Source organism: Scyliorhinus torazame, chromosome 10 (genome assembly GCF_047496885.1).
Source record: "Scyliorhinus torazame isolate Kashiwa2021f chromosome 10, sScyTor2.1, whole genome shotgun sequence".
NCBI classification, from domain to species: domain Eukaryota; kingdom Metazoa; phylum Chordata; class Chondrichthyes; order Carcharhiniformes; family Scyliorhinidae; genus Scyliorhinus; species Scyliorhinus torazame.
This window is the reverse complement of record NC_092716.1, coordinates 255,467,755-255,488,247: the sequence shown is the minus strand read 5'-3', so window position 1 is coordinate 255,488,247 and position 20,493 is coordinate 255,467,755. Positions and strand designations below refer to the sequence as shown.

Below are 20,493 nucleotides of genomic sequence, written 5' to 3'. Positions count from 1 at the left end.
CACTAAACTAGTCCCAAATTCCCGCATTTGGCCCATAACCCTCTGTACCCAACTTTCCCATATAACTGCCTAAATGCTTTTTCAAAGACAAAATTGTAGCCGCCTCTACTACTGACTCTGGCCGCTCATTGCAGACATTCAACACCCTCTGTGTGAAAAACCTGCCTCTCTGGACACTTCTGTGTCTCTCCCCTCTCCACCTTGAACCTATGCCCTCTAGTTTTAGACTTCCCTACCTTTGGGATAAGATGTACGTGATCGACCTTATCTATGCCCCTCCAATCTGAGGGATGACTGAATAGAGACCTTCAAAATGTAAAATATGACTGGGTGGACGTAGGGGAGCTGCTTTTGATTGTGCGTGCATCCACAACTGGAAGCCATCATTGTTTTGTGTTGATGGGATGCAGGCACTGCTGGCAAATCCAGTATTTATTGCCCATCCCCCATTTGCCTTTGAGAATGTGGTGGTGAGCGGCCTTTTTGAACTGGCTCAGTACACTCCCAGTGCTGGGAGGAAGGGGGTTCCAGTATTTAGACCCAGTGACAGTGAAGGAACGGCGATGTGGCTTCAAGTCAGGAGGGTATAGGACTTTGGAGGGGAGCTTGCAGCTGGTGGTGGCACCTGTAAGACAGTCACTAATAAATCCAGTGAGGAATTCAGGAGCAACCTCTTTCCCCCAGAGAGATGAGAATGTGGAACTCATCACCAAGTGGAGTAGTTGGTGCAGAGTCGGGATGCAGTTAAGGGGTAGATAAGCGTGGGTGGAGAAAGGATAGCGGGTTAAATAACTTAAGAGTAAGAAGCAGCTTGGACCAGGTGGGTTAAATAATCAGTTTGTGTACTGATTATACTACTTATACAAAATAAGTTTGACTTTTCTCAATGGAAGAAATCTAAAGATGTGCAGGTTAGGTGGATAAAATGTCCCCTTGGTGTCCAATGACATGCAGCTTAGGTGGGGTTACGAGGATAGGGTGGGGGCATGGGCCTAGGTAGGGTCAGTGCAGACTCAATGGGCTGAATGGCCTCCTTCTGCACTGTAGAGATTCTATGAAGTGACTGTTACTGGATTATTGTTGTCCTTAAGTTCACTCCTGACCATCCATTCTATTATTTTACATAGAATGGACGTAAGGCTAATTGTATTAAACGACTACAATGTGCACAGTTTTGCTCTGCTTGTCTGAGGAAGGATATACCAGCCTTGGAGGTAGCACAAGACTATAACAAGAACATAAACAATAGGAGCCCAGTATATGATAAGGCCCCTCGAGCTTGCTCCAACCATTCAATCGGACCATTGATGATTGATCCTGGCCTCAACCCCACTTTCCCGCCTGTTTCCCATAACCCTTGATTTCCTGTTCCTATTGAAGATGGTTATTACTTGCCGTTTGAGTGGAGTGAATGTTATTTGCCACTCACACTTACAAGCCTGAATGTTATCTGCGTCTTGCCTCATGTGGACAAGGAGGTGCAGTTGTAAATGGAACTGAACTCTGCAACCAGCAGTGGACCAGCACGTCCTTGTGATGGAGGGTAGATCATCGATGAAGCAACTGAAGGTGGTTTGGCTGAGGGCATTCTTATAGTGCAGAAAAGATTCATGAGAATGGTGCCAAGGCTGAGGAACTTCAGTTGTCAAGATAGATTGGAGAAGTTGGGACAGTTTTTCTTGGGGACCAGAAGGCAGAGGGGAGATTTGATGGGGTTATTCAAAATCATGAGGGGCCTGGACAGAGTTTTATTTTTTCTTTTCTTCTTTATTCTTTTTTAAATAAATATAAATTTAGAGTACCCAGTTATTTATTTCCAATTAAGGGGCAATTCAGCATGGCCGATGCACCTATCCTGCACCTCTTTTGGGTTGTGGGGGCAAAACCCACGCAAACACGGGAAGAATGTGCAAACTCCACACGGACAGTGACCCAGAGCCGGGATCGAACCTGGGACGGGCCTGGACAGAGTTGATGGGTGGAAACTGTTCCTGCGCATGACAGGATTGAGAATGAGAGAGCACAGATTTAAAGTAATTGGCAAAAGAAGCAAAAGCGAAATGAGGAAAGACGTTTTCACTCAGCGAGGGGTTGGGGTTTGGAATGTATGGTTATCTAAAAAGGAAGAGTGTGCAGGATTCTGGGAAGAAAGCGAGGCAATGGCTCAAGGTGAATTGCTCATTCGCAGAGCTAGTGCAGACCAAATAGCCTCCTGTGCTGTAACGATTCTGTGACACTTCACGAGACTGATTCCTTTGATGAGAGGTTGGTCCTGACGCGGCAAGATTGAGTGGATGACGCCAATGTTCCTTGAAGTTTCAAGAATCAGAGGTGATCTCCGAGCAGCAGGCGACAATCTGGAGATGTTTAATGGAGCAGATGCCAGGCGGGGGAGTCTCGAACTTGTGTGACAGTCTCAGAATAAGGGATCGGCTGTTTAGAACTGCAATGGGGAGAAAGTTCTTCACTCTAAAGTGTGGTGGATCTTGAAATTCTTCACCCTAGAGGTGCATTGGATGTTGTTGGACCTATTCTCGCAGACATTGATAGGTTTTTGGATACAAAGTGAATTAAGAAATCTGGGGATAGTGTGGGAAGGTGGAGTTGGAATAGAAGATCAGCCACAGTGGAACTGAATAGTAGGAGCAGAGTGGTCCATTACTGCTCCTCTTTATGGTCTTATTTGGATGGTGGCTCACAAACTAGCTGTTTATTTTGTGTCATTGTTATTTATTTGTCTAGCAGTTCTTAATGTTTCTGAGGTATTGGCTTGTGTCTGCCGTTTTATCCCTTTTTAACTAAAGGCACTGTGTCAGTTTCCAATCAAATGGCCCTTCAGTTTTTCACTCCTTCATAATTATTGTTTGTCTTTAGTTCTGCCAGAACTGTGAGATAAATACTGTTGGTCCCGGGGGGATTTATTTGTTTTGAGAACTTTTGTAGGACTTCCAATCAATTTATATCAGCGATTTTATTCGGGATATCATTGTTTGCAGAGGGCAGTGTGCACCATTTACAAGATGCGCTGCAGAAATACGGTAAAGCTCCTGCAACAGCACTTTCCAAAGTGGCAGGGTCATGGGAAGACTGCAGTCTCCAAGTTCACTTACCAAGGTACACATACTGACTTTGAAACATATCACCGCTCCTACGTTGCCATTGAGCCAAAAGCTCGGAACTCCCTCCATAACAGTGCTGTGGGTGTACCTACAGCACATAGACCACAGTGGACCAGGATCGCGGTTCTCCATCATCTCCCCGAGGGCAGTTAGGGATGGGCTACAAATGCTGGCCTTTCTATTGATGCCTAAAACCCATGAGCAAATGAAGAAGCTCCACCCCTACTCCTTCAAGGAACCATGCGTTACATTTGCCGATTACAGCACAATACGAGGCCCTTCAGCCCATCCTGTCTGTGCCGGCCATCAAGCACCTATCTATTCTAATCCCATTTTACAGCACTTGGTCCGTACACTTGTGTGCAATGATGTTTCAAGTGCTGATCGAAACGTTTATTAAATGTTTGAAAGGGTTCCCTCCCACCCTTTCAGGCAGTGAGTTCCAGTTTCACATCGCCCTCTGGGTGAAAAGAATGCAGGTCGGACTTGCATGCAAAAAGCATGACTTCTAAGACTAGTTGTTTAGGTAGGTAAGATCAAAAGGGATTAAACCATTCATCAGTGGCAGGGTTAGTGCTTGTTACTGGAGTGTCCCTTTAAGAAATGTTTGTATTATCAAATGGCTTCTGTGATGTCATTGTGTGGGTGGAGCTGGGCTGTGGCCCTGGGTTTTACTTTTGCATTGAGCTGGGCTGTGGCTCTGGGTTTTACTTTCGCTTTGAGCTGGCTGTGGTTCTTGAGTTGTATTCTCTGTTTACACAGTTGGAAGCTGGATTCAGGCAAAGAAGGTTTATTTTGTCTCCCTCTCTCTGTATGTTAAAACGTGTCCAGATCACTTGATAATTTAAAAGTGATAACTGTTTTCTGGAAAGAATTCAAATCTGTAAACTAACAGCTGAAAAGTAGGCCCTTGTGCTCCTTGTAACCAAAATCTATAAACAGTTGTGGGTCAGGTGAACTCCATGATATACTTTGATGTTCTCTAAATAAACCCTGGCCTATAACAGTGCAGTACAGGGGAGCACGGCTAATGAGCGACTAAGATCATAGCCACGCCCAGCTGGAAACAGAAGTTCTCCGGAAAGCGAGCTCCTGTGCTGAAAAACTGCTGTTTGAAACCCTCCGAGATTCTGTGCTAAACCAGAAGAAGGGTTTCCCAAAGTAACGATACTGATTATGTGTGGTAATTATTTTCTGGATTTAGCTCATAGCATTGAAGCTTATGGGATATTGTGTTGGGACCAGGGCATTCACGGAGTTTAGGAAAATAGATAGATTTGTAATGGAGTTAATTCAAGTATAGTGTTTGTGACCCATTATCGTGGTTAATTGTAATTTTGTTCTGCATTGTCACCTTTCTTGTTATGTGTTTTACAGTTTAATAAACATTCTTTATTTGAATGATTACATCAAGGGTGGCCCTTTTCTCACTGGTTTCCATATGTTTCCTCACATTATATCAAATTGCAAAATAAACAATTAAGAACCGGCGTTCCAAGTTACCCTTCGGGTTATGGGATACCCTCGCATCTAACATCAATGGGATTCTTAGCTAAATCTATATTGACTTAATAATCTATATCTTCTTGATCAGCTCGTACTTGACCAAATGCTCAGTCATTCTGCCTAAGAATCAGAAAACTGGGAAAAAAACACAAGAAAAATAGTATTTTCCTTGTTGGTGACTTCATGATGGCTGAAATCTGAAGTGTTGCAGTTAAATGTGGTCACTAATTTCCACATTTCGGTAAATAACATTTTGTTTCCTGCCACAGGTTATTCAGTTCCGCCCAGGATACCTTTGCTCACTGTAAAGCAGAGCATCAGTTTGATATGACCCAAATAGTTTACAAACATGGTAAGTCATTCTTCAGTTGCAACATTTACACAGATGGTGGTAAATTTGGTGGGGTCATGCTTTCCATATTTACAACATACATTATTTGCAGAACCGGTGAATGTGAAATGTGGAGGGCTGGATTCTCCGTCCCTGAGGTGAAGTGCCGGCGCCAACGGACGATCCGTGGATGTTTCATGATGGGGAAAATCGGCGCGAACCCCTCACCGATCCTGGTACCGGTGAGGGGCTTGCACCGACGCCGCGTGAAACGCTCGCGGATCGCGTGGGAAATGGCCGGGTTTCAGGCCGCACATGCGCAGAGCTGACGAGCTGCACCGGTCCCCTGACCACCACCCGCCATTCCCCCCTCAGCCCGAGCAGAAGCCCCCCCGGCAAGCGGCACGGATCCCGGCCGAGTGTGGCGGCGCTGTACACTGTCCGCAGCTGGCGCGCCAGGTTCCCGATCGCTGGGCCCAAACGTGGCCCGCGCTGTCGGGAACTCGGCCCATCGGAGGCCGAGCATCGCGGGTGGGCCGGATGATGACCCGGCAACGGCGTTGTGACTGCGCGCGGCGCGTGCCTGATGACGCCGTTTTTGAAGGGGTGGAGAATCATGAACCGGCATCAAACCGGCGGCTGCCCCGATTTTGGCACCGGAAGCCATTCTCCGCCCGATCGGCAATCCCGATTTCGTCGTCGGGCTGCAGAGAATTCCGCCCATAGTTTGTTGTTCTCTAATATTTAATTCCTCGAATGTTTCGATGTTAACCAGAAACATTTCTTTTTCAGGTCTCGATTGTTATGGATTCATCAAGCTTGTTAATTATATTAGGACCACAGTAAGTTTTGACGAGGGTTGTGAAAATTCTTTCCTGTATAATTTTCTTTTTGTTTAATCTGACGGTAAACTCTTTTTGGACATAGCTTGTTACTTGCTCTATAAAGTGCAATGTCAATGAAAATCATAAAAGGCAGTAGTTACGGCCGTCGATTAGGAGTTGATGTAGGTTGTGGACAAAACTTCCGTTGATCGTTGTTTTAAGTTTTTTTTTTACATAGAATTTACAGTGCAGAAGGAGGCCATTCAGCCCATCGAGTCTGCACCGGCTCTTGGAAAGAGCACCCTACCCAAGGTCAACACCTCCACCCTTTCCCCATAACCCATTAACCCCACCCAACACTAAGGGCAATTTAGCATGGCCAATCCACCTAACCTGCACATCTTTGGACTGTGGGAGGAAACCTGAGCACCCGGAGGAAACCCACGCAGACACGGGGAGGACGTGCAGACTCTGCACAGACAGTGACCCAAGCCGGGAATCGAACCTGGGACCCTGGAGCTGTGAAGCAATTGGGCTTTCCACAATGCTACCGTGCTGTACTACCAGAAGGAGGGAGAAATATCATCAGCTGGGTACTGCGCACTTGGCACACTTGTTTGTTTATCCAGGCATGGGCCTGTCCTCGAATATCTGCCAAACAGCAAGACTAAATTCCAGAGAATGATTGCCAGAAAGTTTTAAAAAGAAAGGAACACGCTTTGGAATATGGGAGGATGTGTTTTGAAATGACTGGCACACATTTTTCTTAGTAATACAAATAATTTTAACCCATGGCCCAGGGTTTGGAGAAAATGGCTGTGGTGTCATTTTCAGACAGAAACAGCATTTTGCTTATTCTCACAGGGACACACGAGACCAGTGCAATGGTGATAAATGTGTAATGGGTTTGCCAAGAAATGACACACTTGGTTCAGGATTTCTACGAACTGCAGGTAAATGTTGCCAGGTTATGAGTGTTTGTTGCAGCCAAACGTTTTGTTCCTATGCCTACCAGTTGCAAATGGTGGTGGACAATTCAACAACTCACTGGAGGAGGCTCCACAAATAGCTCCATCCTCAATGATGGAGGAGCCCAGCACATATGTGCAAAAGCCACGACTGAAACATTCGCAACAATCTTCAGCCAGAAGTGCTGAGTGGATGATCTGTCTCGGTCTCCTCCAACATCACAGATTCCAGTCTTCAGCCATTAGATTTCATGGGGCAATGGTTACAACTGCAGGAGTTCCTCCAGGTAGCTTCCTAGGCCCAACTATCTTCAGCTACTTCATCAATGACCTACCCTGCGTTATAAGTTTAGAATTGGGGATTTTCGCTGATGATTGTACAATGTTCACTGGCACTCGTGACTCTTCGAATATTGAAGCAGTCCATGTCCAAATGCAGCAAGACCTGGACAATGTCAAGGCTTGGCTGACAAGTGGCAAGTAATATTCATGCCACACAAGTGCCAGGCAGTGACCATCCCCAACAAGAGAGATTCTAACCATTGCCCCAGCAATAGTAATGGCATTACTATTGTTGATACCCCCAATATTAACATCCTGGAGGCTACCATTAACCAGAAACTGAACTGGACGAGCCGTATAAATATTGTGTCTACAAGAGCAGGTCCAAGACCAGGAACCCTGCGGTGAGTAACTCACCTCCTGAATCCCCAAAGCCTGTTCACCATGTACAAGGCACAAGTCAGGAGTGCAATGGAATACTCTCCACTTGCCTGGATGAGTGCAGCTCCAACAACACTCAAGACGCTTGACATCACCCAGGACAAAGCAGCCCCGCTTGATTGGCATCCCATTCGCAAACATTCACTTCCTCCACTACCGATAAAACAATAACTGCAGATTGTACCATCTGCAAGATGCACGGCAGGAATTCACCAAAACTCCTCAGGCAGCCCCATCCAAACCCACGATCGCTACCGGCTAGAAGGGCGAGGTCAGCAGGCACATGGGAACGCCATCACCTAGAAGTTCCCCTCCCAGTCTAGGGGCTGGTTTAGCACACTGGGCTAAATCGCTGGCTTTTAAAGCAGGCCAGCAGCACGGTTCAATTCCCGTACAGCCTCCCCGAACAGGCGCCGGAATGTGGCGACTAGGGGCTTTTCACAGTAACTTCATTGAAGCCTACTTGTGACAATAAGCAATTTTCATTTCATTTCATATTTCCAAGCTGGGATGGTGAGTGACTGAAACCGGCTCTTGGAAAGAGCACCTTACCCAAGGTCAACACCTCCACCCTTTCCCCATAACCCATTAACCCCACCCAACACTAAGGGCAATTTTAGACACTAAGGGCAATTTAGCATGGCCAATCCACCTAACCTGCACATCTTTGGACTGTGGGAGGAAACCGGAGCACTCGGAGGAAACCCACGCACACACGGGGAGGATGTGCAGACTCTGCTCTTACATTCTCAGACTCTGATAATGTAAGCCTACTTGTGATAATAATGATTATTATCATTCTCGTTCCTGGAAGGGCTTTCCAAAATGGGAAATCGACCATCTTTTTGGTGGCTTGTTCTTTTGGATGTGAAAGCTATTAGGATAAAACTGAAAAATGGCATCACCAGGGAATGTCAGTGAGAAAGGCAATAAACAGTTTTGAATCACGTATTAAATTAGAATGAACTGGGAAAGCATATAAATGTTTTTATTGCAGTAAAATCTATTTAAAATTTGCATTCTGCTCAATGCAATGAAACAAAGTGAATAATCGTTACGATTTCATCTTTTACACAGAATCCCTCTGCAGAATCTTTTAAATCCGTCTTGGATCGAATCCCTTGGGAGAGTGAAGAATATATGAAGCCGCCCTCCCCTGATGATCCTTTGCTCCAATTTGGTATAAATCATTTTTATCTTCTTCTGTATCGTGAGGAAATTGAATTTAATATTTTGTGCAGTGTCTCAAAATTACTCATTTTTAAAAAGGATCATGCCATTAGTATCCTATTTAAAAATCAATATGAAAGGATCCAGAAAATTGGGTGGTTTTTAATCATTTCCCGCTTGCCGTTGCCCAGCAACTATTGGCACGCTCCAGGCCGAACCCTGACCTGAGTTCTAATAGACCATGTCAGCTGCCATCATGATGCATTCTTGAGAACTAGTCGTCAACCTAAATAATAATCCAGAAGTTGCTCCCTTTAAGAGTTGGAGGCCCACTTGTGAATGTTTGGGAGGGAAAGGTGGGGGGTGGGTTCACACAGCCAGGCTGTGAGGCTTGCTCCGGAGACTATGAGGCACTGATAAGGGCGTGGAGCTAAAGGCCATCTACAATGCAGAAATCAGAATACACAATTAGAATCATCGAATGATGCAGCCCAGGAGGTCATTTGGCCTATCAAGTCTGCATTAGTTATTTGAAAGAACTCTCTTAATTAGTCCCACTGCCATGATTTTTTCCCATAGTCCTGCTAATTAGTTCCCTTCAACCACTTATCCTACTCCCCGTGAAGATATTATTGAATCTGCTTCCAACATGTTTTAGGCACCCGCTTTCCAAATCGCAACAGCTCGCTGTTCAAAAAGAAATTTGCCTCACCTCCTTTTTGATTCTTTTGCCAATCACCTTAAACCTGTGTCCTCTGTTTCCTGACCTGTTTTTGCTACAAGATACAGTTTCTCCTTATTTCAACGCGCTTCATGATTTTGAAAACCTCTATAAAACCTCCCCTTAACCACCTCTAATCTGAGGGGCGTGGATAGTCAGAACCTTTCTCCCAGGGTGGAAGAGTCAATTTCTAGGGGACATAGGTTTAAGGTGCGAGGGGCAAGGTTTAGAGGAGATGTGCGAGGGAAGTTTTTTTACGCAGAGGGTAGTGGGTGCCTGGAACTCGCTGCCGGAGGAGGTGGTGGAAGCAGGGACGATAGTGACGTTTAAGGGGCATCTTGACAAATACATGAATAGGATGGGAATAGAGGGATATGGAGCCCGGAAGTGTAGAAGGCTTTAGATTAGATGGGCAGCATGGCAGGCTTGGGGGGCCGAAGGGCCTGTTCCTGTGCTGTACTTTTCTTAGTTGTTTTTTTGAGAACAACCCCTGCATTGCTAGCCTGTCCATGTAACTGAAGTCCCAAATTTATTGTCTCCGTCTCATAAATCTCCTTTTCCACTCTGCCTATGCTTAATCAAGCCCCAAAGCGTCTTGTATGTCTTCTTAACAGCTATCACAAATTGCTCTGAAACCTGGAAAGACTCTTTGCTCATACACCCTCCGGTCTCTCTATCCCTGCGCACCTTTTAAGATTAATCCACTTAGTTGATATTTTCACTCCTCATGCTTCACAAAATGTATCATTTCGCACACTTTGCAGTGCTAAATTTCACCTGCCAAATCTCTGCCCACTTGGCCAGTTGGATTCTCCTGCACTCCATTCCTCCGTGCAGTTTGCTTCTTTTCATTTCCAGGATTTGAGATTGTGCAAACTTTAAAATTGTACCCAATGTACCCTAGTCCAGGTCATCAATCTGAAGCAAATGGCCCCAGAATTGATCCCTGGGTACATTCTCCGCCCCCTCCCCCAGTCTGAAAAACAGTGGTTCACCACCACACACTTGACTTCCTGTCATGCAGTTACTTTTGTATTCAAGCGGTCACTGCTTTATTCGATACCCTTCGAACGCTCGTGCACACAGCATCAACCGCACTACCCTGATTACTCTCCGCGTTACTTCAATCAAGTTAGTCAGGCACTGTTTGTCTTAACAAATCCATGCTGTCCTTTCAGGGGGCATGTTCTGGCAAAATGCTGAGGTCCACCAAAAGGCAGAGGAGGGAAGTGGAAATTGAAGTAAAGTTTGTCTACATTTGCTCTTGATGGTCACTCATTCCTTGTGCAACAAAGGACCTTCCACAGTCTGCCCCCCCCCCCCCCCCCCCACCCCAATGCATGCATAACCCACCCCCGTCCCAATGGGGCTCCACAGAGGGCCCACAGAGGGCGGGGGGGTGGAAGATCTCAAACTGAGACCTCGCTGGCGCAAATCCCGTTCTGGCCCTCTGGCGAGATTTAGTGGCCACACGAGATTTGCGACTGGGCCCACTAAATCCCGCCCCATGTTTCAGGTCGATGATGATCCTTGGACATAACTGGGAAAATTGGAGACAATCGAATCCTGTGGTTGCGGCAAGAATGGTGTTGGGGCCTTATTAAGTGTTCTGAGAAGCTATTACCTGTGGCGTTTGACCTCTTGCAGTGCTCATTATTGTTGCACAATATAACAGCACTCTATTAATTATATTGCCTTCCATTGCCTTGAGCGCAGATATACAGAAAAATGAGAATTTGATATATTTTGTATTAATGCCTCCAAGTGCTTCAATACAATAATTATAACATTTAATTCAGAACCGCACATTTTTAATACTCCTTTAAACTGATGGAGCAAACTCTTTACCAGTGGCTGGAACATGATGAAGGGGTGGGATTTTTACCCCGCAGCCGTACATCGGACAAATGTTTTTGGGCGTGCCTACTTATTACATTACATATGATATCATCCAGTAATTGCGACATGTGAAATTCATTTGTGTGATCGCTGTTAACAATTTCGCCGATAATTCCGGCGTAATAGACCAGTGTGGCACTGTTCACAATGGAACTTGCAATGATTGGGGTTATCAGAGCAATGGGATGGAGGGTGTGTGATTGTTCCCAATTGTAAAGCCTTGACAAAAGGTCATCCAGACTCGAAACGTTAGTTCCCTTCTCTCTCTCGAATGCTGCAGACCTGCTGAGATTGCCCAGTATTTCCTGTCTTTGCTTTTTGGTAGGAATTGGGTGGCCAGGTGCCAGAATGGAATACATTCTGTAATTTAAGAAATGTATTGGGAAGCTTTCTAACCACTCCATGGGCATGCCGTTGGGACTCCCACAAAGGCTCTGATTGTAATTTGGGATGTAGAATAGGGGATCAGTGCGGTATTATCATATCTGTAAGAACTGCAAGGGTTAATGAGGTGTCTAGAGTAGCCACTAGAGGGAGCTACCGTTACAACTATATAAGGCAGTGGTGCTAAGCCTTGTGGGAGAGTGTGTGCAGGAGTTGGCTAGAGAGAGTCAGAAGTGCAGATAGTGTAAGTGAGAGCAGATCAAAGTTTATACCAGTATTAAGATTACCTGTAGATGAGTGTAGTTTAAATGTTAATAATCAACTGTGCATTATTTAGGAGTGCGTGTCAAATCCAAATTAGCAGTGTTAATAAATTTATAGCTTTATTTAAGTTCAAGCTATTTTGTGTTCTTTGTGAACACTACGCCAACCATCCTGAAATAAGCAACATAATAAACACCACAATCAGCCAGTACATGAAATGATGTATAAAAGCAAAATACCTCAGAGGCTGGAAATTTGTGTGTGTGGAGGGTGTGGTGTGTGTGTGTGTGTGTGTGTGGAGGGTGTGGTGTGTGTGTGTGTGTGTGGAGGGGGTTTTGTGTGTGTGTGTGGAGGGTGTGTGTGTGTGGAGGGTGTGTGTGTGTGGAGGGTGTGTGTGTGGAGGGTGTGTGTGTGTGTGGAGGGTGTGTGTGTGTGTGGAGGGTGTGTGTGTGTGTGGAGGGTGTGTGTGTGTGTGTGGAGTGTGTGTGTGTGTGGAGGGTGTGTGTGTGTGTGGAGGGTGTGTGTGTGTGTGGAGGGTGTGTGTGTGTGGAGGGTGTGTATGTGGAGAGTGCGTGTGTGTGTGTGGAGGGTGCGTGTGTGTGTGGAAGGTGCGTGTGTGTGTGTGGAGGGTGTATGTGTGGAGGGTATGTCTGTGGAGAGTGCATGTGTGTGTGGCGGGTGTGTGTGTGGAGGGAGTGTGTGTGTGTGTGTGGAGGGTGAGTGTGTGTGTGTGTGTGTGTGGAGGGGGAGTGTGTGTGTGTGCGTGTGGAGGAAGTGTGTGTGTGTGTGTGTGTCTGGAGGGTGTGTGGAGGGTGAGTGTGTGTGTGTGTGTGGAGGGTGTGTGTGTGGAGGGTGTGTGTGTGGAGGGTGAGTGTGTGTGTGTGGAGGGTGCGTGTGTGTGTGGAAGGTGCGTGTGTGTGTGTGGAGGGTGTATGTGTGGAGGGTATGTCTGTGGAGAGTGCATGTGTGTGTGGCGGGTGTGTGTGTGGAGGGAGTGTGTGTGTGTGTGTGGAGGGTGAGTGTGTGTGTGTGTGTGTGTGGAGGGGGAGTGTGTGTGTGTGCGTGTGGAGGAAGTGTGTGTGTGTGTGTGTCTGGAGGGTGTGTGGAGGGTGAGTGTGTGTGTGTGTGTGGAGGGTGTGTGTGTGGAGGGGGAGTGTGTGTGTGTGCGTGTGGAGGAAGTGTGTGTGTGTGTGTGTCTGGAGGGTGTGTGGAGGGTGAGTGTGTGTGTGTGTGTGGAGGGTGTGTGTGTGGAGGGTGTGTGTGTGGAGGGTGAGTGTGTGTGTGTGTGGAGGGTGAGTGTGTGTGTGTGTGTGTGGAGGGGGAGTGTGTGTGTGGAGGGTGTGTGTGTGTGTGGAGGGGGAGTGTGTGTGTGTGTGTGTGGAGGGAGTGTGTGTGTGGAGGGTGTGTGTGTGGAGGGTGAGTGTGTGTGTGTGTGTGTGTGTGGAGGGAGTGTGTGTGTGTGTGTGGAGGGTGTGTGTGTGGAGGGTGTGTGTGTGTGGAGGGTGTGTGTGTGGAGGGTGTGTGTGTGGAGGGTGTGTGTGTGGAGGGTGTGTGTGTGGAGGGTGTGTGTGTGGAGGGAGTGTGTGTGTGTGGAGGGTGTGTGTGTGTGTGGAGGGTGTGTTTGTGTGTGTGTGTAGGGTGTGCGTGTGTGTGGAGGGCGCGCGTGTGTGTGGAGGGCGCGCGTGTGTGTGGAGGGCGCGCGTGTGTGTGGAGGGCGCGCGTGTGTGTGGAGGGCGCGCGTGTGTGTGTGTGTGTGGAGGGAGTGTGTGTGTGTGGAGGGAGTGTGTGTGTGTGTGTGTGTGTGGAGGGTGTGTGTGTGGAGGGGGAGTGTGTGTGTGTGTGTGGAGGGAGTGTGTGTGTGGAGGGAGTGTATGTGTGGAGGGTGTGTGTGTGGAGGGTGAGTGTGTGTGTGTGTGGAGGGAGTGTGTGTGTGTGTGTGTGTGTGTGTAGGGTGTGTGTGTGGAGGGTGAGTGTGTGTGTGTGGAAGGGGAGTGTGTGTGTGAGTGTGGAGGGAGTGTGTGTGTGTGGGTGTGTGTGTGGAGGGAGTGTGTGTGTGTGTGGAGGGAGTGTGTGTGTGTGGAGGGGGAATGTGTGTGTGTGTGGAGGGGGAGTGTGTGTGTGTGTGGAGGGGGAGTGTGTGTGGAGGGTGTGTGTGTGTGTGTGGAGGGTGTGTGTGTGGAGGGTGTGTGTGTGTGTGGAGGGTGTGTGTGTGTGGAGGGTGTGTGTGTGGAGGGGGAGTGTGTGTGTGTGGAGGGAGTGTGTGTGGAGGGAGTGTGTGTGGAGGGTGTGTGTGTGGAGGGTGAGTGTGTTTGTGTGGAGGGAGTGTGTGTGTGCGTGTGTGTGTAGGGTGTGTGTGTGGAGGGTGAGTGTGTGTGTGTGTGGAAGGGGAGTGTGTGTGTGAGTGTGGAGGGAGTGTGTGTGTGTGTGTGTGTGGAGGGTGTGTGTGTGGAGGGTGTGTGTGTGGAGGGTGTGTGTGTGGAGGGTGTGTGTGTGGAGGGTGTGTGTGTGGAGGGTGTGTGTGTGGAGGGTGTGTGTGTGTGTGGAGGGAGTGTGTGTGTGGAGGGGGAGTGGGAGTGTGTGTGTGTGGAGGGTGAGTGTGTGTGTGTGGAGGGTGTGTGTGTGTGTGGGTGGAGGGTGCGCGTGTGTGGAGGGTGCGCGTGTGTGGAGGGTGCGCGTGTGTGTGGAGGGTGCGCGTGTGTGTGGAGGGTGCGCGTGTGTGTGGAGGGTGCGCGTGTGTGTGGAGGGTGCGCGTGTGTGTGGAGGGTGCGCTTGTGTGTGGAGGGTGCGCGTGTGTGTGGAGGGTGCGCGTGTGTGTGGAGGGTGCGCGTGTGTGTGGAGGGTGCGCGTGTGTGTGGAGGGTGCGCGTGTGTGTGGAGGGTGCGCGTGTGTGTGGAGGGTGCGCGTGTGTGTGGAGGGTGCGCGTGTGTGTGGAGGGTGCGCGTGTGTGTGGAGGGTGCGCGTGTGTGTGGATGGTGCGCGTGTGTGTGGATGGTGCGCGTGTGTGTGTGTGTGGAGGGTGTGTGTGTGTGTGTGGAGGGACTGTGTGTGTGTGTGTGTGTGTGGAGGGTGTGTGTGTGCAGGGAGTGTGTGTGTAGGGTGTGTGTGGAGGGTGAGTGTGTGTGTGTGTGGAAGGGGAGTGTGTGCGTGTGGAGGGAGTGTGCGTGTGGAGGGAGTGTGTGTGTGGAGGGAGTGTGTGTGTGGAGGGAGTGTGTGTGTGGAGGGAGTGTGTGTGTGGAGGGAGTGTGTGTGGAGGGTGAGTGTGTGTGTGTGTGTAGGGTGTGTGTGTGGAGGGTGAGTGTGTGTGTGTGGAAGGGGAGTGTGTGTGTGTGTGAGTGTGGAGGGAGTGAGTGTGTGTGTGTGTGTGTGGAGGGTGTGTGTGTGGAGGGAGTGTGTGTGTGTGGAGGGTGTGTGTGTGTGGAGGGTGTGTGTGTGTGTGGAGGGTGTGTGTGTGTGTGGACGGTGTGTGTGTGTGTGGAGGGTGTGTGTGTGTGTGTGGAGGGTGTGTGTGTGTGTGTGGAGGGTGTGTGTGTGTGTGTGGAGGGTGTGTGTGTGTGGAGGATGTGTGGAGGGTGCACGTGTGTGTGGAGGGTGCACGTGCGTGTGGAGGGTGCGCGTGTGTGTGGAGGGCGTGCGTGTGTGTGGAGGGCGTGCGTGTGTGTGGAGGGCGTGCGTGTTTGTGGAGGGCGCGCGTGTGTGTGGAGGGTGTGTGTGTGGAGGGTGTGTGTGTGTGTGGAGGGTGTGTGTGTGTGTGTGGAGGGTGTGTGTGTGTGTGTGTGTGGAGGGTGTGTGTGTGTGTGTGGAGGGTGCGCGTGTGTGTGGAGGGTGCGCGTGTGTGTGGAGGGTGCGTGTGTGTGGAGGGGGAGTGTGTGTGTGTGTGTGGAGGGAGTGTGTGTGTGTGTGTGGAGGGAGTGTGTGTGGAGGGTGAGTGTGTGTGTGTGTGGAGGGGGAGTGTGTGTGTGTGTGTGTGTGTGTGGAGGGAGTGTGTGGAGGGTGTGTGTGTGTGGAGGGTGTGTGTGTGTGTGGGTGGAGGGTGCGTGTGTGGGTGGAGGGTGTGTGTGTGGAGGGTGCGCGTGTGTGTGGAGGGTGCGCGTGTGTGTGGTGGGTGCGCGTGTGTGTGGTGGGTGCGCGTGTGTGTGGAGGGTGCGCGTGTGTGTGGAGGGTGCGCGTGTGTGTGGAGGGTGCGCGTGTGTGTGGAGGGTGCGCGTGTGTGGAGGGTGCGCGTGTGTGTGGAGGGTGCGCGTGTGTGTGGAGGGTGCGCGTGTGTGTGGAGGGTGCGCGTGTGTGTGGAGGGTGCGCGTGTGTGTGGAGGGTGCGCGTGTGTGTGGAGGGTGCGCGTGTGGGTGGAGGGTGCGCGTGTGTGTGGAGGGTGCGCGTGTGTGTGGAGGGTGCGCGTGTGTGTGGAGGGTGCGCGTGTGTGTGGAGGGAGCGCGTGTGTGTGGAGGGTGCGCGTGTGTGTGGAGGGTGCGCGTGTGTGTGGAGGGTGCGCGTGTGTGTGGAGGGTGCGCGTGTGTGTGTGTGTGTCTGTGGAGGGAGTGTGTGTGTGTGTGGAGGGACTGTGGGTATGTGTGTGTGTGGAGGGTGTGTGTGTGTGTGTGTGTGTGGAGGGTGTGTGTGTGTGTGGAGGGTGTGTGTGTGTGGAGGGTGTGTGTGTGTGTGTGTGGATGGAGTGTGTGTGTGTAGGGAGTGTGTGTGTGTGGAGGGTGTGTGTGTGTGTGTGGAGGGTGTGTGTGTGTGTGGAGGGTGTGTGTGTGTGGAGGGAGTGTGTGTGTGGAGGGTGTGGGTGTGTGTGTGGAGGGTGTGGGTGTGTGTGTGTGTGGAGGGTGTGTGTGTGTGTGGAGGGTGTGTGTGTGGAGGGTGTGTGTGTGGAGGGTGTGTGTGTGTGTGTGGAGGGTGTGTGTGTGGAGGGTGGGTGTGTGTGTGTGTGGAGGGTGTGTGTGTGTGTGGAGGGTGGGTGTGTGTGTGTGTGGAGGGTGCGCGTGTGTGTGGAGGGTGTGGGTGTGTGTGTGGAGGGTGTGGGTGTGTGTGTGTGTGGAGGGTGTGTGTGTGTGTGGAGGGTGTGTGTGTGGAGGGTGTGTGTGTGTGTGTGGAGGGTGTGTGTGTGGAGGGTGGGTGTGTGTGTGTGTGGAGGGTGCGCGTGTGTGTGGAGGGTGGGTGTGTGTGTGTGGAGGGTGTGTGTGTGTGGAGGGTGTGTGTGTGTGGAGGGTGTGTGTGTGGAGGGTGTGTGTGTGGAGGGTGTGTGTGTGGAGGGTGTGTGTGTGTGTGTGTGGAGGGTGTGTGTGTGTGTGGAGGGTGCGCGTGTGTGTGGAGGGTGCGCGTGTGTGTGGAGGGTGCGCGTGTGTGTGGAGGGTGCGCGTGTGTGTGGAGGGTGCGCGTGTGTGTGGAGGGTGCGCGTGTGTGGAGTGTATGTGTGTGTGGAGTGTGTGTGTGTGTGGAGGGTGTGTGTGTGGAGGGTGTGTGTGGAGGGTGTGTGTGTGTGTGGAGGGTGTGTGTGTGTGTGGAGGGTGTGTGTGTGTGTGTGGAGGGTGTGTGTGTGTGTGTGGAGGGTGTGTGTTTGTGTGTGGAGGGTGTGTGTGTGGAGGGTGTGTGTGTGTGTGGAGGGTGTGTGTGTGTGGAGGGTGTGTGCGCGTGTGTGTGGAGGGTGCGCGTGTGTGTGGAGGGTGTGTGTGTGTGAAGGGTGTGTGTGTGTGGCGGGTGTGTGTGTGGCGGGTGTGTGTGTGGAGGGTGTGTGTGTGTGTGGAGGGTGTGTCTGTGTGTGTGTGGAGGGTGTGTGTGTGGAGGGTGTGTCTGTGTGTGTTTGTGTGTGGAGGGTGTGTGTGTGTGGAGGGTGTGTGTGTGTGTGTGTGGAGGGTGTGTGTGTGTGTGTGGAGGGTGTGTGTGTGTGTGTGTGTGTGGAGGATGTGTGGGTGTGTGTGTGTGTGGAGGGTGTGTGTGTGTGTGGAGGGTGAGTGTGTGTGGGGGTGAGTGTGTGTGGAGGGTGTGTGTGTGTGGAGGGTGTGTGTGTGTGTGGAGGGTGTGTGTGTGTGTGGAGGGTGTGTGTGTGTGTGTGTGTGGAGGATGTGTGGGTGTGTGTGTGTGTGGAGGGTGTGTGTGTGTGTGGAGGGTGAGTGTGTGTGGAGGGTGAGTGTGTGTGGAGGGTGAGTGTGTGTGGAGGGTGTGTCTGTGTGTGTGTGTGGAGGGTGTGTGTGTGTGTGCAGGGTGTGTGTGTGTGTGTGTGTGGAGGGTGCGCGTGTGTGTGGAGGGTGTGTGTGGAGGGTGTGCGTGTGTGTGTGGAGGGTGTGCGTGTGTGTGGAGGGTGTGTGTGTGGAGGGTGTGTGTGTGGAGGGTGTGTGTGTGGAGGGTGTGTGTGTGGAGGGTGTGTGTGGAGGGTGTGTGTGGAGGGTGAGTGTGTGTGGAGGGTGAGTGTGTGTGGAGGGTGAGTGTGTGTGGAGGGTGAGTGTGTGTGGAGGGTGTGTGTGTGTGTGTGTGGAGGGTGTGTGTGTGTGTGGAGGGTGAGTGTGTGTGGAGGGTGAGTGTGTGTGGAGGGTGAGTGTGTGTGGAGGGTGAGTGTGTGTGGAGGGTGAGTGTGTGTGGAGGGTGTGTGTGTGTGTGTGTGGAGGGTGTGTGTGTGTGTGGAGGGTGTGTGTGTGTGTGGAGGGTGTGTGTGTGTGTGGAGGGTGTGTGTGTGTGTGTGTGGAGGGTGTGTGTGTGTGGAGGGTGTGTGTGTGTGGAGGGTGTGTGTGTGGAGGGTGTGTGTGTGGAGGGTGTGTGGAGGGTGAGTGTGTGTGGAGGGTGAGTGTGTGTGGAGGGTGTGTGTGTGTGGAGGGTGTGTGTGTGTGTGGAGGGTGTGTGTGTGTGTGGAGGGTGTGTGTGTGTGTGTGGAGGGTGCGCGTGTGTGTGGAGGGTGTGTGTGGAGGGTGTGTGTGTGTGTGGAGGGTGTGTGTGTGTGTGTGGAGGGTGCGCGTGTGTGTGGAGGGTGTGTGTGGAGGGTGTGTGTGTGGAGGGTGTGTGTGTGGAGGGTGTGTGTGTGGAGGGTGTGTGTGTGTGGAGGGTGTGTGTGTGTGGAGGGTGTGTGTGTGTGGAGGGTGTGTGTGTGTGGAGGGTGTGTGTGTGGAGGGTACGCGTGTGTGTGTGTGTGTGTGTGGAGGGTGTGTGTGTGTGTGGAGGGTGTGTGTGTGGAGGGTGAGTGTGTGTGGAGGGTGAGTGTGTGTGGAGGGGGGGTGTATCTACACACAAATATTAAATGTGTGTATGTATTTCTACAATAGCCTTCTATCCGTAGCTGTGAATGAATTGCCATTATCTTTTTTCTGTACTCTTTGATTATGGGAACATACTGAGATTGTAGCTAAATGAGCAAAGGTACAACCAGGTGTAAAATCCATCTGTCAAAACACAGCCTGTCGCAGGTCACCCCCGTGTTGTTGAACATCAGCAACACAGCCCCTCCCGACAGTCCAGCTCGTTTAGCTTTTGTGGTAACTATGTTTCCTCAGTCGTCCTGCTCACTGGGCACCTTCTTTGCAGATGTTGATGAATTTTGGGAGCAGGCTTGTCCACCAGGGCGGGCGGACACGGACAGCCAGGCCCGAGCAGTCGAACTTCAGCGCTTGCGAGGAGCGGAGAAGAGGGCCGAGGAGGCTGAGGCGGCTTTTGAAAGGATCACGAACGATTTTGAAAAAATGAGGTCTGTTGAGTTTTCATCAAATCCCCTTTTCTGAGAGGTTGCATGTATTGTGCTGTAACACTAGGGGGAGCACTTCCCGCACATGTGCAGATGCAGTCTGTGGCATCACAGTCAGCAATGTCCTACCTGGCTGGATTTGGATTCTCGAACGATATAGTAAAAGTGGAGCCATTAGGATAAATATGAGTGCAGTGGAATCACATTTTAAATATCAATACCGAATGAATCTTCTATTAAATCCAGACTGATGTGAGAGTTGGTTCTGACAGAGAGGGATCTCAACTCGACCTCAGACATTCAATTTACAATCTTTTAATGAATTTGGGGGGGGAAAAAAAGCAATAAAAAAAATATTTTTTGAATAAAATAGTAAATCTCTCGAATTCACAGCACAGTCGCGCAGTGATCAGCACTGTTGTTTCAAAAGCGACCCAAAACATTATAGGATGTGAAGCTCACAAGCGACCTTGTTTACGGTGGCACTGTAGCACAGTGGTTATCACTCTTGCTTCACAGCGTCAAGGACCCGGGTTCGATTCCCGCCTTGGGTCACTGTCTGTGCGGAGTCTGCACGTTCTCCCCGTGTCTGCGTGGGTTTCCTCCGGGTGATCCGGTTTCCTCCAACAAGACCCGAAAGACGTGCTTGTTGGCTGAATTGGACATTCTGAATTCTCCCCCTGTGTACCCGAACAGGCGCCGGAGTGTGGCGACTAGAGGATTTAAACAGTAACTTCATTGCAGTGTTAATGTAAGCCTACTTGTGACAATAATAAAGATTATTATTATTGGGTGCTGACAATTTCAGTATAAATACCAAAGCACTAACTGGCCTGTCCTCAACTCACTTACCTGCCTAGACAATCACAATTTCCCTCCAGGATTCAAAAGGTTTATATCCTACAATGTTTTTTGGTAGCTTGT

The 20,493-nt window shown here is 50.3% G+C and overlaps 1 protein-coding gene across 3 annotated transcripts in view; it reads left to right on the top strand.

Annotated features, from left to right (window-relative positions):
- Positions 1-20,493, top strand: part of prmt3 (protein arginine methyltransferase 3) — a 306,241-nt gene that overhangs the window by 14,483 nt on the left and 271,265 nt on the right. For all 3 annotated transcript variants that reach the window (XM_072466697.1, XM_072466696.1, XM_072466698.1), the window contains 4 exons: positions 4,895-4,977; positions 5,749-5,798; positions 8,549-8,651; positions 19,413-19,572. In XM_072466697.1, the coding sequence (XP_072322798.1) occupies positions 4,895-4,977; positions 5,749-5,798; positions 8,549-8,651; positions 19,413-19,572 (396 nt within the window). The remainder of the gene's footprint in view (positions 1-4,894; positions 4,978-5,748; positions 5,799-8,548; positions 8,652-19,412; positions 19,573-20,493) is intronic.